Source organism: Pomacea canaliculata, linkage group LG10 (genome assembly GCF_003073045.1).
Source record: "Pomacea canaliculata isolate SZHN2017 linkage group LG10, ASM307304v1, whole genome shotgun sequence".
Lineage (NCBI taxonomy): Eukaryota > Metazoa > Mollusca > Gastropoda > Architaenioglossa > Ampullariidae > Pomacea > Pomacea canaliculata.
This window is the reverse complement of record NC_037599.1, coordinates 22,619,566-22,639,490: the sequence shown is the minus strand read 5'-3', so window position 1 is coordinate 22,639,490 and position 19,925 is coordinate 22,619,566. Positions and strand designations below refer to the sequence as shown.

The following is a 19,925-nucleotide window of genomic DNA, read 5'->3' as shown; positions in this document are numbered from 1 at the left end:
CATTATGCGTTTATACCTTAACTGGAGGCGAAGTTCACATTTTCCAGCTGTTTTGTTATCATTACTGCGAAGTCCATGGAATATCGAATTATTTCTCCTCAATCTGTCTTCAAAGTCGTCGTTTCTTCATTTCGCCTTCAGTTGTCCTTTTTGGTGGGTTGTCAAACTAAGCGAGCTCCCGTGAATGTGATGCAGTTTCGTGTAAAGTCCTTCACTTTCCAACAACTCAGAAATGTTTGTTATTGGACTTTGCAAATCACTACATAATGTATATGTGGATTGCTGTCTGTCTGCCAAGACCAACGCTTAGCCTCTTGCGAAGTTCTCCACTCTTAGTCTCGGCTAGCCGTAACAAGGAATTTGACTAAGCCGGAAGCTTTGTACACACCTGCCTCGTTTTAGTAGTTAACTGGAGGGGGAAAAAAAAAGCGTCTGCCAGCAGCCCAGTAATACAAGTTCGTGGGCAAAGTGTTATGGACACGGACTGTACGCTGGCTTAATATTAGTATCAGACGACAGAATTATTCAAGCTACAAAACTAACAGGCTTGTTCGGAAAATAACTCTCACGCGCCGAGATCTGATGTGAAAAAAGACATATGGTCAAACCGGAATGTGCTCCAATGTACATCACCGCCGTGGCCGACATTACCTGAGTGGGTGTCAATGTGGAGGATTTGGCAGGACTTTAATTCTTCCTCTGTTCTTTTTGGAGAACGATTGTTGGTAAGTTCACATTGATTTCATGTTTTGAAGTTCATTTAGTATGAGAAATGTTGTGAATTGGTTAGAAAATGATTCTGACTAGGCAATCATTGTTGTAATGCTACAATAGGAATATTGCTGACTTGAGAGGTTTTGATTTTAAAAAAACACAAAAAAAAAAAAAAAAAAACGATGGCCCTACATGACCACAAGTTTGAATTCTGTTACTGTTATATCGATCATGAGAAAATATGTATTTTTTATGGTCAGGGGACTTCAACCTTCACACTGTCTGGGAACAAAAACTGTTGGTGTATGGAACTGACTTGTAAAATAAGAGGTTAGGTGCTATTTTCTTTCTTTAATGACCATAGATGAACATCTTTTTGTCTGAATAAGGCTCATCTGCTTTGTTTTCCTTAATTTTTTTCAGTTGCTGGCCAATGGAATTGTTTGTGCTGGATATTTTGTTGTTATTCACACCCAGCTGTCTAACATCTTGCAAGGTGGGAAGCACGGACAGTAGCAGACAGAAGAGATCAAGAGCATGGTGAAGCACTGCCCTCTCACCAGTAAGCTAGGAGAAGAGATCTTTGAGCAAGCCAAGGTGTGTTTCTTTTCATCACCAATCTTTCCTGTCCTGTGGCATAGCTACAAAACTGTGGAATGGCTTGCTGGGAAAAGTTATGAACAGCTAGAGCTCATGAATGCAGCAAGGAAGCAGAGCCAGATACTGCATGCCTTCCACACGCAACAGGAAAAAAGTATGTAGTAGGATATTGTTGCTTAGCACTGTGTCAGCAGCTAAAGTCATATCATGGTAAGATAGCTAAGAAACATCAGCCAAGGCAACTGAAGAAACATATGCTGATGAAGTTGTCAGAGAAGCTGCTGGTAAACTGCCATTGAAGACATACTGCCAGGTGTGCCAATACACTGAGAAAAGAGGCAGCACATGGTAGACCTTATCAGAGTGCAAAAGATTCAAGGCTGATTCAAAAGATGCATTCTTAAGGAATTGCATGCACCACCTTCAAGTCAGCTCTGTTGCATGAGATCAGTTGTTACAATCTTGTCTGGAACTAGAAAGGAGCCTTGAGATTGTCTGGGACTGTAGACTGCCTAGACATCCATCCCACTAAAGTCCAAGATGCTTTTGACCATGAGAGTAAAACAGCTGATGATGTATCATTATCAGGCATGGTATTCATTAACAAGTGTTATTGTTCAGAGCAGTCACATTTGCTGAAATCTCAATTTTAAAGTGTCATTTTAAAATATTTTTTGTACCTGGTGTCCTGAAAAAATAAGAGCAGCTCATTGCGTTAGGGAGCACTACAAAATTATGACTTTCTAAGAGTTTACTATTTAAGTGTATGTGTACGGACCATTCAAAAACAACATTTTATTAATTTTCAGTTTTGCCCATAACTCACCTGGAAATTACAATATTAAAAATTGATAACTTGGAATCTATTTGAGCTATAGCAAAAACTTGGTATCACTGAAATCAGGATGCCTTTTTATTTGTGTATTTTTTCTGTTTGTTTGTTATTGATTAAAAAAAAATCAACTCTTTCAATTCTTCATGTTCAATCTCTCTGTGCATAGTGGACATTGTTTTTAAGTTCCTTAAATTCGAAGTTTATGTTCTGCCGAACTGACATGACTTTACACAATGTTGGTTCTTGGTTGCCTCCCAAGTTACCCTGAGTCTCTGTCTGAACTGCTTGTTCATGAAGCGCTGACAGATCCGAGTGGAATGCTTTTCATACTGTCATAGTGTCGGAATTTCTGGTAGGTGCAGGGTTCAGTTCAAAATCTCCACATGGTATCAGAAGGCTGCCCCAGTACAAAAGGGAAAGGAGCAGACCAACCACAATATCATCAGCACGACACCTTGGGTGTAACAATGGCGACACGCATGGCTCGTTTTCTTGTCGTCAGAAAAAAAAAATAAACCGACACAAAACGACCGCAGACACCGCACAAAACCTTTCATAGTTTTGAATTCCGATTTGATATATTATACTGTATAGGTAATTATTTAATTTATCAGAGATTAAGCACACACACTTTCTGCTCTCGTCAACACCGGAGAGTTCATTACAGGGACTTAATGTGGTTAATTGATAATACAATAATAAACCTGTGATTTATATCGTGTATAATCACGTTCACGAAGGAGGAAATATGGACAGAATGCGAAGGACGGAAGAAGAAACAACTGTGCAAACAAGTAATAAAAGACACACATAGAAGACACAAAGAGGAATTGGGGTACAAACAGTAAGGATGGAGAGTGTCATTAATCTGAGGAAGAGGCGCAAGCGGACTAGTTAATTGACTATAATCACAGCTGATGACAATTAGGTTGATTGATGTAAAGAGTAATGCTCGTGGAACAGATATGTTTCAAGTGCACGTTTTAAAGGATTTGATGGTGGGTAGGTGGCGGATTCCAAACATGAAGCGATGTTAACTGGTCGGAGAACCGACCTTGACATACACACAACCCAGTTTCCAAGGCCATCCTGCACCCCGCTCCTTTATTGCTCCAAGTGGCAGGCACAAGCAGTTTAATGGAAAGAAGAGGATGAGAGACGGACAGCAGAGATAGCGGGCCATTACGAAGGAGAAGCAGGAGGGATGTTTAGCCTCTCAGTTTTTTTATTATCGTGCTGATGTCAGCTCCAGGTATAGACGCTGCTAAAGAAGAATGTGTTCCTGGCGCCATCCACAGAAATACCTGAGACAAGAGCTGTGCGCCTTTGGCTTCTTTGCTTATATTTGTCTTTTTTTTTTTTTTTTTTACTGTTATGTATTCTTCTACCCCGTGCCTGTCTGTCCATCCTTTTCTCTTGTACGTGCCCGAAAAGATTAGAATCGGAAGAAAGAATTAACAGGTTGTGGTTGGGAGTGGTGTGAGTGAAGACAACACTTATACTGGAAACTTAAATATCTTGATGCCACGAGAACTCTTAACAGAGTTTTAAGATGCCATCGCTATGTGGTCTTGCTGTATATGAAACATTTTTTTTGTAAGGGATTTAGAGCTATGCGGGAAATCATCATCACTGTTGAATGTTGAATATGACAGTTATAGGATCTGTCAATAAAGTACTCTGAAATTAAATGTAAAATTATTAACTGAAGAGCGTGGCTGGAGTGTGCCCCTGAGTTATCACAACAGAAGTGAAATACATGTATTGTGAAAATATGAAATACTCTGCTTCTTTGAATGGGTGGGTGGGTTCTATTTCGATCTGGAGGAGTAATGCATGTATCCTCGGAAACGGAGTTATAACCCTGACTGAAAGAAGAGGACAGTAACTGCGGACAGAATGGACAATCAAGCGTATCCAAGCAGAAGGTGGATTAGCATTACATTCTCACCTGCAGTGGGTGCGGAAAGTTGGCTGCGTATCGGGTGACGGGAAGATGCTGATCGTGCTGGCACAAAAGATGGTGAGTTGGAGGAGAATTCGGAAATAAGTGCATGGCCATTTACCCCAAGGTGGGAAACGACACCTCAAGTTGTTTGCCGCAAAAGGTCTAGGATTTGGGTGCAATCGTGCCACCCGAAACATGATAGTCCTCACAAAGACAGGTAATCTCGCTAGCCACGCGCACGTTCAGAACTTGAGAAAAAGAAACCTGATGCATGCGACCTTTCTGCACTCTACATTCGCTCTTAAAAAAAAAAAAAAAAAAACAATAAAAGAAAAGCCGAGTGGAGAAGGCCGAATGGAAGATTCACGCTTGACAAATATAAATACAAGACGCTAAGTGGAAAAAAATGTACAGACCTACTTTGATGGACGTCCTGTGGTGCGATAACCATTTCACTAACCCACACATTCAGAAAGGTGCGCTTCAAAGGTTCCACACACCAACGAATGTTCGCAGAGACCTAAAAAATCGAGCGGAAGGCGAAAGGTGAATTTAACCTTCCAATTTCAAAAATACCAAAATAATAATAAAATTATAAAAATGCATTGTAGATATGTTTGGTGCCGGCAGTATTTCACCGTCTTTTGAGGCAGAACGCGCAACTCTCTCAATTTAAGACAGGAGATGTTCAGTAACATGTCGAACAGTCCTATCAGTCCTGGGCGCTGACTTTCCGAACAGAAGGTCGTGGATTCAGTGCCCACTTAATGGGTATGTCACTGAAAAATACTATCCCAACTCCCACACCCCAGCAATGGACGAGCCCCTGGTATTTTATCTTCATGGAAGCAAAGTTTTGGCAGAAAAGCTACATTTACTGTATGTGTAGAGTGTTGACAATTTTAGGATAGTTTTAATTTTGGTTTTGATGACTGTGTGCCTAGTTTTTCAGGTTGTAAACTCTCAAGTTTTGACAGAACTGGGATGGTTATCCCAAGTTAAGCCCCAAATTAAGATGAATGATGACCAGTTCTTCTGGCATAATTCTTTAGTGTAAGCCCCAATGAAAGGAAAGAGGAGTGGCTGATTTTCTGGACCTGTGTTAGTGCCAGCATACCAGCCGGTCTTCTGAAAGTTTCAATGTAAACCCTGAGTTTAGATGAAAGATGCTGTCCAGAGTGTTTTGATGTAAAATCCAAGCTAGATGCCAGATGACTGGTCTTTCAAGGTGTACTTTTGTCCCTGGAGACCTGTGTCAGACACAGGTGTGTCTTCAACAGATCTTTCAGCATGTTAATTTTTTTATTATTTTGACCAGTGCCACTGTTGCAGTTGCTTATTGAGTTTGCCAAAGTTCACATGTGATATCCATCACACAATTTTCCAGAATAATTAAGCAATCTTTTTACCTTTGAAAATGTAATTGTTAGCAGTACGTGGGCTTTTTGTGCTTTCGCATGTTTAAATTTAGAGAGAGTGTGTGTGAAGGGACCAGATGCTTGTTCAGCAAGAATGTCTGAGCAGAATGAGTGCTTCATAAACCTAAATACAAAACACATATGCACACACGCATGCACAGAGAAGGAAAGGATGCCTTTAGCATCTACCAAGTGATAAATCTGTTTTAATTGTCATCAATTCAAGTACAGGAAATCTAGCAAAAAACAGCAGCACCAGACCAGCAGTTTCAGTTGATTTCAATGATTTGTGTGTGTGTGTGAAATGAGCTTGGAATAAAGCCAAAAACCCCCAAAAAGTGAAATCGTGCAGCAGATGTGATTGAGATAATGATCATGAAGGAAGTGGTTGCTATGATGATGTTGAATGCATACTTACTGACTTTGTGTGTATTGTTTTTCTTCCTTAAAGGCTGATACTTGTCACTGAGGAGGCCCTTCCCCATCAGCAAAGGTCCCCATAAATTAGAGCTTGAATTTCCGCGCTAAATTTTCTGGGTTAACTTTTTTTTCCCCGATGTCTGCCATGCATCTGAAGCCAAATTGCATGAACTGAGATAGTGAGCCACTCACACCTGTTGTGCAGTAATGTGTCTTCTGACATGCCCTTTAGAAAAAAGTATAAAAATTTGTGAATACTTTTCATGTGCATCACATCTTTGCAGGCTCCCTTTCCTTCAGCTGCCCTCCCACCAACACACACACATAAACAGCTTGCTAACTTCATCTGCACATCTGCTGCATTCTTTTCGCTTGGTGTGGGAGTGGTTTCATGATCTTAAAGGAAAAAAAAGAGCACAGGTATGGAATCCATCTACTCAGGCATTGGAAAGAAAAGTAAACTTCCTTTCAACAGGGAGTGGAAGGGGTGGGAAGAAAAGAAAGAAAGGAGAGAATATTCTTTCACATTAAAATTTCAGATGTTGCCTGCACTTTCAGCATGCCCAGTTTCAGCATCCTAACATCACGCAAATGAGTTGACACAAGCACATGGCTATGATAGCATGAAAAGACACACATTTTTAGTGGATGTAATGTATGAAGAAGTTTATCTATCAAATATCTTCAATACAGTCAGCTGATTGCACACCAGATTCATGCAGCATTACATTCTGGACTGCATTGTTCATACAGTTGCTGTCATTTCAAAGTTTACCAAGATCAAGAAAAACTCTCCTTTGTGCAGACAACCAGTACCTGTTGATATTCATTTTTGTCCTTTTAACACACCTGGCCATGCTTAAAGGTCTATAAGAGTGCTAATCCTCTCTTCACTGCCTCGAAAATAACTGGCTCAAAATGAAAATTTCTCCAAATCTGGGAAAAATTCCCCCTTTATTCTTAAGATGCAAGACTACAAATATATCCCCCTTCACAGAAAGAGGTCAAGGAACATCAAGAATGTGTATGGATAAGCCTTCATTGTCATGGCTACAGCCCATGGATGATATGAGACCATATGTTAAAAGGTGCATCCATTTTGTGACATCCCATTTTTGTCCATGGTGACTTATGTAGGATTTTATTTCTAGAACAGCATTGGGAGGAAGGTATTTACCTAGATTTGGGGTACTTGTGTCTTTTAAAAAAACTCAGGGTAATATACATACCTTATCTCCCAAGGAGTTGAGGGGTTAAGCCTAGCTTTTGTGAGTGGGGTGCCCTGCTCCTCTCTACCCTACTCTCTCAGATCTTCTGCAGAGTCAGTTGCCTTTTCACAGCTTGGGAAGGAACAGTACATCTCATGAGTAGTGTGCATACTGTCCGTGTATATACATAGTATGCATACTGTTCATAGTGATGCCATCATAACCACTAGGCTTCTGGTTTGGCCAGTAACAGCCCTGTTTTGGATTCTTATAGACCATAAGCAAAGTCTTTCAGAAAGACAGACTTGGTCAGCTATAAAGGAAAACATGAATAAAATGATATTTTTAAGAACTTAGTGGAAAAGAGTGTGTCCATTTGAGAACTTGTAAGAATTTTAAAGTAAAATGCAAGAACAGTACAAGTACAACTGAAAATATGCACGTTTGCTAGTGTGAATGTGGTGTGTTTATTTAAAAAAAAAGAGTTAATAATAATTTCAAATGCGTGTTCTTTTTATGCTCATGATGATGGGTTAATTTCTTTGCAAAAATCTTTTGATTTTCAGAATCTTTCGAATGACGTGTTTCCTATGATTCTTTTGTTTTTCCAGGGATTTGAGATTTAACAAAATCAGAACTATCCCAAGGGGAGCATTTGAGGGACTACCCAATCTAAACACGTTGTAAGTATATAGCAAATAAGTCATTATGGTTTATGAAAACATTTTCTGCATGCTTTTTGATATCACCTTATTGATAGCCTTATTCCTGAAATGCTAGATAATTATTAATAGGACTGGCAGTAATGAGGACCACGAGAACAGAGAGTCTAGGCCTTGAAGTTTAGATTCCAGTTACTTTCATAAAAGCTAGAACCTCCATCCGATACCGTTACCTTATCTTACAAGTATTTCATAGACATATCAGATCTATAAACACTAATTTGTTTTACATTTTGGTAGTTTGAGTTAGGCAGCCACATTAAATCTTGTGATTAGGAGCTTGATGAGTGAAAAATCAAGTATGTCCTATACTTGCTGAGAAGAGCTACTAGCTATTAAAAAAAATTATCCAGTTATAAAACTGTTCAGGTGTAAAAGATTATATTCATATTCTCCTTTCAGTAAATAAAAGAAAAATAAAATAAACATATGCACTGCCAGGGGGAACATGCAGTAAAAGCAATAAAACATCTGCTGTAGGCTACATAATAGCAATGCTGGAGGGGATTACCTCCCACCTTGTCACAAATGGCCTGATTCAGGTCATCTGTGGGGGCTAGGTGCTCAAAAGGCCTTTTCCTCTGTGCTAAAGAAGGAATAATGCGTGCTCTATCTGAAAGGGGAAATAGGCACATGAGAAATTTGCTGCTCTGAAATACTACAACATAAGTGCCACTTGTTCAAGTGTTTCGCATAGACTGTGAACATCTCACACCTTACCCTACATCTGCATGGAGTCATGTATATGTCTTTGTTTTGCAGCTAAAGCTGTTAGAATATTTAAATTAATTTTGCTTTCAAATGTATTAAATTACCCAAATAGGTGATGTCTAAGGTCTTAAGCTTATCAGCTGGTCTTTTTTGCTTTTAAGCACTTCTGCTTTGAGAACTTTTAAGCCTTACTGTATGTGATAATATGTGTGTGTGTGTTTGTGTATGTATATGTGTATGTGTATGTGTATATCAAACTCATAATCTTAAATAAATCTAAAATTATACAAAAGAAATATTTATTTTCTTCCTATATGCATGTGCTGAATGTCTGTTCATAATCATGAACTCTAAAACACATTCTGCCTTTGTACCAGGGCTTCAGTAAAGTTCTAGAACATAAGGGGCTGATCTGCAGCATATTATATTTGCTGAGGAAAGGTCTGCATGTCTTTAAGCCACATATTTGCTTTTCAGCATTGGTTCTCTGACATTTGCAGATTGCTCAACAACAATGAGATAGAGACCTTAGAAGCTGGTGCATTTGATGGAATACCAGAGCTGAGATACTTGTAAGTAGTTGTTTTCAGGTACTCTGACCTTAGCACCCCATTTTTTTTTAATCTTAGAATCAGTTATTGACCTCAACCCTTCACTGATGATGATTTTCCTCCCTTCCAAACACTGTCTATTAAGTATATATTCAACATCCACCTTCTTTATGCTTGATTAAGAAATGATAAAAAAATTTTCCATTCAGTTGAGCATGCTTCATGTTTTTAAGCAGCATGTAATATGCTTTACTTGAGGAACAAAGTTAAGAGGATCATCAGTGTAAAAGATACAAGGAGGCTTATTGATGACTTTTGTTTAAGGTTAGTCGAGGAAGTGAAAAAAAATATTGCATACTTAGAAGAGGCTCAATTTATGTATGGACTGTGATGGCAGAGTTTGTTAAAAATATGAAATGGAAAGCAAAATGACAACTTGAAGAAAATGAATATGTAAACCAAGTTGTTAACAGTAAGACTGGCAAACTGTGCAATAATTTAAGAAAAAAAATGAACAAAGTCTGACTAGGTGTGAAAAATCTCATTTGCATTACTTGTGGGTTCACCATTGCAGGGAAAAGATATATCTTGATGGGCAACCCATTCATAGCTCTGTTGAAATTTGCTAGACAAGTAGCTTGATAAATTGTGAATTAGGTTACCATAGATTAGTGCATAGACTATCTGTGTGTTGCCCTCACCAATGGTTAGACAGTCCCATAGATGCTGAGGCAACATGAGAGATTATTAATGGCTCCTTCCCTACGTCAGTACCTGGCACGCAGATGCTGATGGTGGGTCAGGTCAGAACATGGCTGGCTTTTTTGCACTAGATCATCTTGATACATATACTCATAATGTGTGACAGGTGTATGTGTGGTATGCAGAAACTGTCTAAAATAACCAGGAAAAGGTTGATTGTTCTGTAACAAAGAAAGGGCACTTGCTTATGTATGTGTGGATATGTTAGAGTGTGCACATGAGAAGGTTAGGTTGGGCTTGTGAGCAAAAGAAAAATTTCTGTCTTGGACTTCCTTGGACAGACAATAAAGTTTGATTTAATATGTATGTGAGAGAGAGAGTGAAAGAAATGTACACTTGGTGGGTATTTGTCAAAGAGTGTGCATGTGTGCACAAGCCTGCAGCAGAGTCACTGTACTGTCAGACAAAGGTGTTCAAGAAAGCATCTTATTAACATCTATAAAAAGCATGTCTCTACCTATAGGAGACTGTTGAAAACACTGTATCATTGAAATGTCACTGCAGAACCACCACATCATTATGGCAATTAAAAAACTCCAATATTTTTAATAGATTTTAATGGATTTTTTAAAAATGGTTTTCATGCTTCCACTCATGTGCAAGGGGGACTGCCATAGTTCTGATGAGACATATTCTTTAGCACTTTCTTTTTATTTAATTACTAATTTATATAACTGTAGAATAAAGATAATGCTGGTTTTTTGATGTCACAATTAACCTTGAAGGCAATATGCATCTCCATTTAAAAGGTTCAGGTTTTTATTTTATAGGGTGGGGGGTAAAGGGGCTGGGGTAGTGAGGCCAATGTGTCTTATAATTATGATTTTGTTGAAATTGAGCTAACAGTACGTTGGGGTAACTGGTATTGACCTTAGACCTTACAGAATTTTACAGTCAGCGGACCTGAAGTATCCTTTCCACAGTTTTAACAGCACAATGCAAATTAGTAGTTTTGTGGTTTCATGAAACAAGAGGTGGTTAAAGTTTGTATCACAATTGATGTTTTTGTGCATGCTTTGCTGTGACTTTGCCCTGCATAAAATTTTTTTCTTCTAGTGTCAGTTTATGTTGTAATGTGGAAAACATCATGTTAGTGTTGGTTTATTATTATTATAATTATTAAATCCACCATGTAAAGGTTAATTATGCCTAAAGGCAAGCATTTAAGTTGCTTTCACTCATGCATGTTTTCACAGTTGCCAAATCCAGCTTGCATCAGCTTTTGTAAATGGTCAAACTGGTTCCCACACTGAATTCAGCAAGATGAAATGAATGTTATGAAAAGGACACAACATTACAATTTTCTCACCACCATGAAAAATAACAATCCTTAATTCATTATCAAACTGTTTGATGTATTCAGAAAATTGGAGAGTATAATATGATGGCTATTGCACTCAGCTGTGGAAGTCACTAGTTTGAGGTCTGCTGGAGCCAGCAGCTGATTAGCAGAAATAAGGACCTGATTTATCAGGGGAGGAATTAACTCTGCCTTCCACATTCTGTGTCCCAGACACAGTAGACCACTTACATTTACCTCCTCTAAGGTCCCTGGGTTATAGAACTTACCTTTTTCTCTCTACATGAACATTGATTGCATATTATCACAGTTTTAACACCTGTGGAACCAGTTTATGACACCTTTCCTTTGCTGCTGCTCTGTTTTGCTATGTAACAGACCTCTCAGGGGCTTCCTTTTTTTTTATTCGTTTCAGATATTTATACAAGAATAAACTAGTTACTCTAGACAGTGATGTTTTTAAAGACCTTCCAAAGCTGGAACAGTTGTAAGTATTATGTATTGTTGAAACATATTTAAGCTATAAAATTTGTTCTGTCATTATGCTGATTGATGTGAGCAAATTTTATTTTCTTTCTTATTGATATTACAAGTTTTTAAGTTTAGTTTTGGCATTGAAGTGTAACCAACTTTCAGAAGAAACTAACAGATTTATGGGGGAAGCAGAAAGCCCAATGGTTAGAGAATGGGCATTCAACTCAATATCTTGTGGCGCAGCAAACTTTCCCTGGTCAACCCAGCAATCGGGAATGGGTTCCTGACTCCATAGAAGGTTGGAGAAGGTAAGGCAGTGAGAAGAAGTGAAGATGGGCAATGCCATCACGCAAAGCTGGCCCCCACCCCATCCCACTCCCCAACCCCTCCCAAGAAAAGTGTCTTAACACCTCACTCGATAACATAAAAAGGTTAGGGGAGAATGATAACAGATTTATGATAAGGGTGTGATACTTGTGAAAAAGAAATATTACTCTCAGCAAATGTCAGTGAAATATGGAATAAGCTGTAGTATCTGTACCTTGAAGAAAGAAAAATGTTCTTTGGCTATTTTCTTATTTTAAACTGCACTGCACTTTTCTAGTTATTGCATGTAGCACATCCCTTTAGCTTTTTGGGACTGGGTTATGCTCTTTTTTGATGAATTTGAACTATATACACATGCATGGAGATTTTTTTTTTTGGGGTCCCAGAGTGTGAGTGAGAAAATGAAGGGGTCTCCGAACTTTTAATGCTACTTTTTTTGTATTTTTTTTAGAGTGTGAGTGAGTGTTTACTTTTTATTTTTGGTTGTCTTGATTGAAGATTTTAATGGAGTGCCAACATTTAGTAGTTTTTAAGGTTTTCCATTTTTCTTAATTTTATGTTTGCCATCTTTCTCTCATGACTTGACACAAAGACATAGATTAAAATTGAATGGCTCAACTTCTAAGTTAATAGCTCATATTCTTTCATTTTTGTCTCCTATTCTGCGATGAGTTTTGCATGTGCAAATAATGACTGGTTTTTATGTATCTATGTCTCTTCATACAGAGATTTCAAAGTGTTCATACAGTATTTTAAAGCAGTAGAGGATTCCTTCACATTTTTAAATAGTATAATAATAATGAAACACATAAAAATACATTTTTACATATATATATATATTCTCTGCTGCTTTCATGGTTGCTTGTGAACAAGGATCAAGTCAGTGAAATGATATTTCTGACAAAATAGAAACAACACTTGATATGTGGCACAAAAAATGCATTTAACATATACAAAAATCAGACTATTCAGCAGGCATGGGAAACAAATTCAGCTGCGTGCCAACATGAATGCATTAAAACTAGGTAAGAAAATAGCTTCAAACGGTAGCCCACAGTTTAAACAGTAGGCGTTGCACTTGCAAATAGTGAACATGCAAAGACATTGAGAGAGAGAGAGGGGGGGACCGAGCAGAGTTGATCAGTCTCTGCGAAAACTGATAGAAAAACCCACTCAAACAAGAAATGTGGTCAAAGCTAACAGTGGGCTGAAGACAGGAAGGAAACATAGGTAGGAGCAGACACAGGTTTCTTTGATCATACTAAAGAGACACACAAGACACACTAGCCTAACTGTTTACCAGTTGAAAAAAAAGGAATGGGATACAAAGTGGGGCATATTGTCCTAGGCCTTTAAAGTACACATGACCAACTGTGCAAGTCTTTCACAGACTTGTTAATGTGTAGAAACATAATCTTTTACAAAACATCAGTGGTTTCAGCTTTTCTTCATGTATTGATAGTCTGTGTCATCTATCTGAAGCAGGATCTGGAAAGCATATTTCCAAGGATATTGCTTGTACATTTCCTTTCACATATATCTGTTATTGTGCTTCTTGATAAATCCTTTTATCTACCCTCCCTCTGTCCATCTTTCTCCTGTCTCTTGGTCTTTCTTCTAGAAGAGTAGTCACTCAGATTTTGGGAAATAGTATCTTCCACTGAACTTTACTCAGTCATTAGGAAAACAAATTGCATACTGCTAGATCTTTAAGACTTTCTGTATTTCATTTTTCTGTATTTCACTTCTAGTAACTACCCTTTTCTCTCTCAAACTCAAGCTCTCCTCCCATTTCCACTTCCCCTTTCTCTGGATTTTCCTGTCTCTCCTGCTTTCTTGCTGTAATTTTTATGCAATATTAGCTCACTTTTCTTCCCACAGATTTCTACACAGTAACCAAATTACCAGACTTCCAAAAGGAATATTTGCACATACTCCCCATCTACGGCGATTGTAAGTATCAGATGTTTAGTTTATTCCTTGTTCCTCCTCGAGGAGCTTAGGGCTGCAACAGAGTATCAGATGTAGCCCAGTTGTTTTGTGACCTTTATGTCAAAATTTAGAATTAGTTTTGCATTTAAATATTTTATTTAACTTTTCAAGAGACTTTCACAACTTTGAAAAGTGATGTGATGTGTCTCGCATGCTGCTTTTTAAAAACATGGGACATAGCTGGATTTTGTAGGTTTTCTGATGTTGCAGACGCCTAGACTCCAATGCCTTGATATGTGACTGTGATATAATGTGGCTAGCAGATATGCTGAAAGAGAAGCATGCCCACACCCAGGCTGCAGCCACCTGTGAATACCCACAAAATCTGCAGGGACGTTCTCTTATGAGCATTAACAAGGAGGATTTGCGATGTGGTACTAGATGTTTCCATTATTCTAAGTTATCTGTGATTTTATAGAGCAATAACAATTTTGGCTTTTAAATTGGTTCTTTGTTGTTCAGTGACACATGCCCCTTATTGAAATATGAAAGGGATCTTCTTTTTATGATAAAGACTAGAATTTTTCCTGTGATTTTGTTTTTTGTTCATGTCTTCTTAGTCCTGTCTTTATTGTTAACTTATCATGTGTATGTGCTTGTGTTCATCCATAGACATCAATGCACATGTGTTCACTACTATTTCTGTCTTCTTTGCAGAGAAACCAACCATCACCATGGAACCTCGAGATGTGGATGTTACTTTTGGCAATACTGTATATTTCACATGTCGTGCTGAGGGATCACCCAATCCAGAAATTGTGTGGATGCATAATAAGTAAGATCAGATGCTTTGATCTTAATCTGTGCAAATAGCAGTTTTGCTATAATTATGATTAGTATATAGACCAGTGAAAAACAAGCATGATGGAACTTATGAAAAACAATCCAGTAATTAAATATATGTCATAAAGGACTTTAATAACAGTGGCATGACATTCTGTCTTGCCTTTGATCAGATAATTTTACATATATTTCTTAATGTTTTTAATGTTTGGCAATTTTGAGCAGAAGTTATGACTTTACAGTACAGTGTAGGGCCACTAAGCCACGTCCAGTAATCCCTGTATTTGCTTAAGCTTTGCAAAATGCTTGGATCCCAATTTTTTACGCTATGGATCGGACCTGGACATGGCCTCTTCAGACACTTGAGACAAGTGTTGACAGCTGTCATTTTGGCATTTCAAATGTCAGTGATTGACATGCTATGCACTATCATGGATTAAATATTTAAATGCTGGCTTATAGCTTCAAAGAGGTATTTATAGAAGATTAGTCTTTTATTTATTAATAAACAATAAAATAACTGACAGGAAAATTCAAATATTAATCTGTTTTATCCACACCGTGGGTGTCCGAGTTTTGAAGGCTACCATTGTAACTGATTCACACCTTACAATGCTACAAAGTTAAGAGAAAGGATTGTGATCAAAAGCATTTACTTTTTCATTATTTATTGTAATTTTTGCATTATCAAAAATGTTTAAGCCGCTGACCACCATGTTAAGCTATTTGGACCCCAATCACCCTCTGCTTAATGGCCCTACGCTGTACATGCTTGTATAGTGTACATAGATATGAATGAGTAAGCAAGAGAAATCTGGCAGCTAGAAGAAGAGGCAGAGAGAGAAAGGGAACATTTATTGAGATCTTAAAACATCAGCAGAAAGGAAACTTTTTTTTAAGTAACCAGGTGGACATATCAGAAGGTCGCTTCAGCCTGCTGCATGATGGCACCCTCATGATCGAGGATGCACAGGATGCTGATCAAGGATCATACGAATGTATTGCCCGCAATGTTGCAGGCGAGGTGCACTCCAACCAAGTCACACTGAGGTACTTTGGCGAGGCAGGTAAGCAGAGTCAGTTTCACAGAATCAACTACATATTTCACTGGAACGTTGTAATTTGCTTCTTCTGCAAAACATTGCATGATGCTTCATCATAACTTTATCATAAATCTCATTTAAAGTGTGACAGACTGATGAAGTATATCCCCATTGATGTCTTGCTTGATCTGCAGCATCAGAAAGAATAATAAATATTGAAATAGTGCAAAAGTGAATTAGTTGAAGAGACTGGTGAATGCAAGTTACTGAACAGCGATCAGCAACAGTCACAAAGCAAATGACATAGAGTAGTACAAACAAACTAAAAAAGTAAACTTCTGTCTGTATTCTGGTCTGTAACAATGATGATTTAAATCAGGTCAAAGAAAACTTAAAGTCAATAGATAATGAATTTGCAAGATCATATTAAACTGTGCGTAAACAATACAATAAAATACAAATTTTCAGGAAATTGTCTGCCAATGTTACTATCACATTAATTATCAGACACTACATGATACCTCAACTACGACCTTGAAACATTACATGTGTTTCAACTAGATGACGCATTTTCATTGCAGTTGTACCAACATTTGTGCAAAAACCGCAGAACATATCTGCTGTGGAGGGAGAGACTGTACAGTTTGTCTGCCATGGGCTAGTGGACACCCACGTCCAACCATGAGTTGGACTAAAAATATGCGTCAGATGGGGCCGGATCCCAGAATCACTGAACAGGAAGATGGAACACTGACCATCACCAATGTGCAGGAAAGTGACAAAGGGGAATATCAGTGCTATGCTCAAACACTGTGCAAACTATCTCTGCTTCAGGTCACTTGACAGTGCGGAGTAAGGTTCTGCTTTAGTTTTGTTATTGCCTGCTTCTTAATGGGAGTGATATGAACATATCTATATATATATACATAAAAATGTGTTTTTATAACGAGAGACGACAGCAAATCTTAGCAGTAAAGATCTGTTACACATCTTTAATGAAACATTTTTTGAAATAATGTTAACAGGTAAAACGGTCTTCTTAGAACTGAGATATGTCTAACATTCTGAGCTCAATAAAAGCTGGCCTCTGTGTCACAGTGCACCCAATCATTGACTTGCCGCCAGCAGACACAAGTGTTGTTGAAGGCAATCCTGCAAATTTCACCTGCAATGCTCGTGGAGATCCCACACCTAGACTTAGCTGGCTTAAAGACAGTAAGTGAGTTTATTGCAGTTATGCCCAGAGGTCATCATCTGCATGAAATATGTGACCACTGCCAAAATTTTGATTTGTTAACTGTTAAAAGACTTCAGTAGGCTTCTTTTTATTGTTTTTGTTAGCATTCTGCAGTTGTTATTTTTCTGTTGCTGACAAGAATCTAAAAAATTTTACTGCTAAAGATGTCAGCTACAGGAAGAAATTATTTTCATTGGTTAAGGGAGAGGTGAGATGGCCATCATTGATGCTCCAGATTTCTTTTCTACCCTATTTTTATATGTACCTTTGTATAGTTCTTTATTGTGAACAAAAGTTGACAGACCAACAGGGTTCAGAGTACCAGATGTAAACTAGTGTGCAGATAAATAAAGTTTGTCAGTACTTTTATTTCAGGTACTGAGATTCCAAGGAGTACTGAAGACTTTGAGTTGCTGTCTAACAACCACATTCTGCTGGTAAGACGGGCAACTAGAACCCTCCAAGGAATCTATACATGCCGAGCAGACAATGCAGCTGGATTTATCACAGCCTCAGCCAGGCTTTTCATCGTTGAGAGCAGTGAGAACAACTTGTATATTTTAAATGAATATCCTTTGCTTACAGTACAGCTTACAGTGAGGGTCTTACATGATAATTTTATTTTCCACTAAAGCTTGATGACTAGTTAGTGTTTGTTTTTGTTGTGCAGATTAATCAAATCACAGGAACAGTGCCTTGTTCTAAAGAGAATTTACAAATGCTGGGATCAAGATGTAAACTCACAATCTTCACTATCTTGGTGACAAACACTAATGCTGCACAATTGTGTAATTTGATAGCTAGATGTGTATCTGATATGTTATCATTATGTGTGGCCTATAGTTTGAAATGATCATAAGTCAACTAGAAGAACATTGTTTTATTAAAAATTTTCTTTCAAAGTTTTCTACTAAAGTACAGTAGAAATAATCTGTAAGTCTTTTTCCAGCCTTGCCATCTTTCAGCCAAGCAAGTGATACAGTGACAGCTATTGCCGGCACAGACATCACTCTGCGATGCCAAGCCACAGGCCAGCCTGACCCTCTTTATGAGTGGATGCATGATGGAAGAATAGTGGAGAGTCGTAACAGCATCACTGTCAGTGCTGGTGCCCTGTCCATCACTGGTGTCAGTCTTCAGGATGCTGGACGGTATGACTGCATTGCAGAGAATGCTCTTGGACGTGCTACCAAGTCCATCTTCTTGCAGGTGCAAGGTGAGGTAAAAATATTGGTCATTACACATTTTGATCCATAGTCCATTTTCTTGCATATTTTGTGGTGAAATAACAGTAGTGTTTGTGTGTGTGAATTTTTTAATTTTTATTGTTATTGTCAAATGCTTTCCCTATAAGTTTACTGGAATCTGTTTAATGTGAGGCAGTTCTGCTTCTGACAGTGTATTCATAAAACTAACCTAGCAAAATTGGGGGTAGGGTGGCTCTACATCCTAATGGTTAGTGCATGCAAAAAGTCCACTGGTTCAAGGCCACCTCAGACCTATAGCTGTCCTTCCAGCTGAAATTTACTGCTGATTCGTCAAGGGAGGTAAAGGTATCAAATGGAGAGAGTTGGGCTCCCCTTCTACATACTATACCTTAGAAACAATGAATCACCTACATTCAGTGGCCTGTGGTCACTCGAACTTTGAGCTAACACATTTATGGTCTGTGCATTCATATTTATGCACATCATTGCATACTCATTTGTATATGGTAACACATGCACGCACACACACACATATATATATGTAGAGTTGTCCATTTTTGTTACATGATGTGCTCTAAAGGAATGGAAAAAGGGCGCTAAGGATTGAAGGGATGGTATAACCTAACAAATTTTCTGTGGCATAATGCTGTTTTATAGGTACCAGTGGAGCTCGTCCAGGAGATCGCTTTGTCACCAATGCAATTGTGGAAGCAACAAACCGTGTCAACACTGCGGTGAACAATACTTTAGCAGAACTGTCTGATCGCAATCGCCGCCTCACTATTTCTGATCTGATTCGCACATTTAGATACCCAGGTCCTGAGGCCCTGGAACCAGCACGTGCAGAAGAGATTTTTGAGCAGACTCTGGAGATAATCCAGCAGCGGGTCCAAGATGGCCAAAACTTTGATCTACAAGGCTTTGGTAAGTACTGCTAGCAAATGGTGGATACTAAAATGTTATCCTAAGAAATAGTTGCATGAGATTCCTCTGGCTCTAGTGACTTCCTCTCACTCACAAAAGTGCATTTGCATCATGTCATTACAATGGCAGTTTTCAGTTACTGATTGATGTGATAACAAAGGGAAACTTTGTTCATGCTGAAATTTTGTGGACAGAGAATTCCTACCGTGAGTTGGTCTCCCCTGCCCACCTGCACATGATTGCCAACATGTCAGGTTGTCTGCGGCATGTACATTCCGTTGACTGCTCAGACAGCTGCTTCCACCGCAAATACCGCACCATGGATGGCACCTGCAACAACCTACACAATCCAACATGGGGTGCCGCAAACACAGCACTCCAGCGCCTGTTGGATCCTATCTATGAAAACGGGTTCAACACACCAGTAGGTATGACAATATTTATTTTTTACAGGTACATTATTGATAACATTTCTCAGACAGTAGTGCAAGGACAGCTTTTGAGATAACAGGGACGTTTTGTCTAATCAATTATAGCATTTCCTGAAGGCCAAGATTTACACAAATTTATATGAACTTCTTTGTAGAAATTTAATAATTCTTTAAGATTTGAACTTTGTTAGTTTAAATTACAGTGAATATGCATGCAGATACAGACACCGAGTGAGTAAAAGTGACTTTTTTCAGGATGGAACAAGGGGAAGCTGTACAAAGGCCTTCATCTGCCTAGTCCCCGACTTGTATCATCC

The 19,925-nt window shown here is 38.4% G+C and overlaps 1 protein-coding gene across 1 annotated transcript in view; it reads left to right on the top strand.

Moving 5' to 3' along the window:
* The window catches only part of LOC112573796 (peroxidasin-like), a 31,503-nt gene that overhangs the window by 2,431 nt on the left and 9,147 nt on the right, over positions 1–19,925 (top strand). The window contains 15 exon segments of the mRNA XM_025254397.1: positions 7,755–7,826; positions 9,077–9,148; positions 11,605–11,676; positions 13,872–13,943; positions 14,193–14,356; positions 14,640–14,757; positions 15,666–15,832; positions 16,390–16,463; positions 16,466–16,649; positions 16,907–17,023; positions 17,421–17,585; positions 17,995–18,261; positions 18,911–19,177; positions 19,372–19,605; positions 19,864–19,923. Of these exon segments, the coding sequence (XP_025110182.1) occupies positions 7,755–7,826; positions 9,077–9,148; positions 11,605–11,676; positions 13,872–13,943; positions 14,193–14,356; positions 14,640–14,757; positions 15,666–15,832; positions 16,390–16,463; positions 16,466–16,649; positions 16,907–17,023; positions 17,421–17,585; positions 17,995–18,261; positions 18,911–19,177; positions 19,372–19,605; positions 19,864–19,923 (2,105 nt within the window).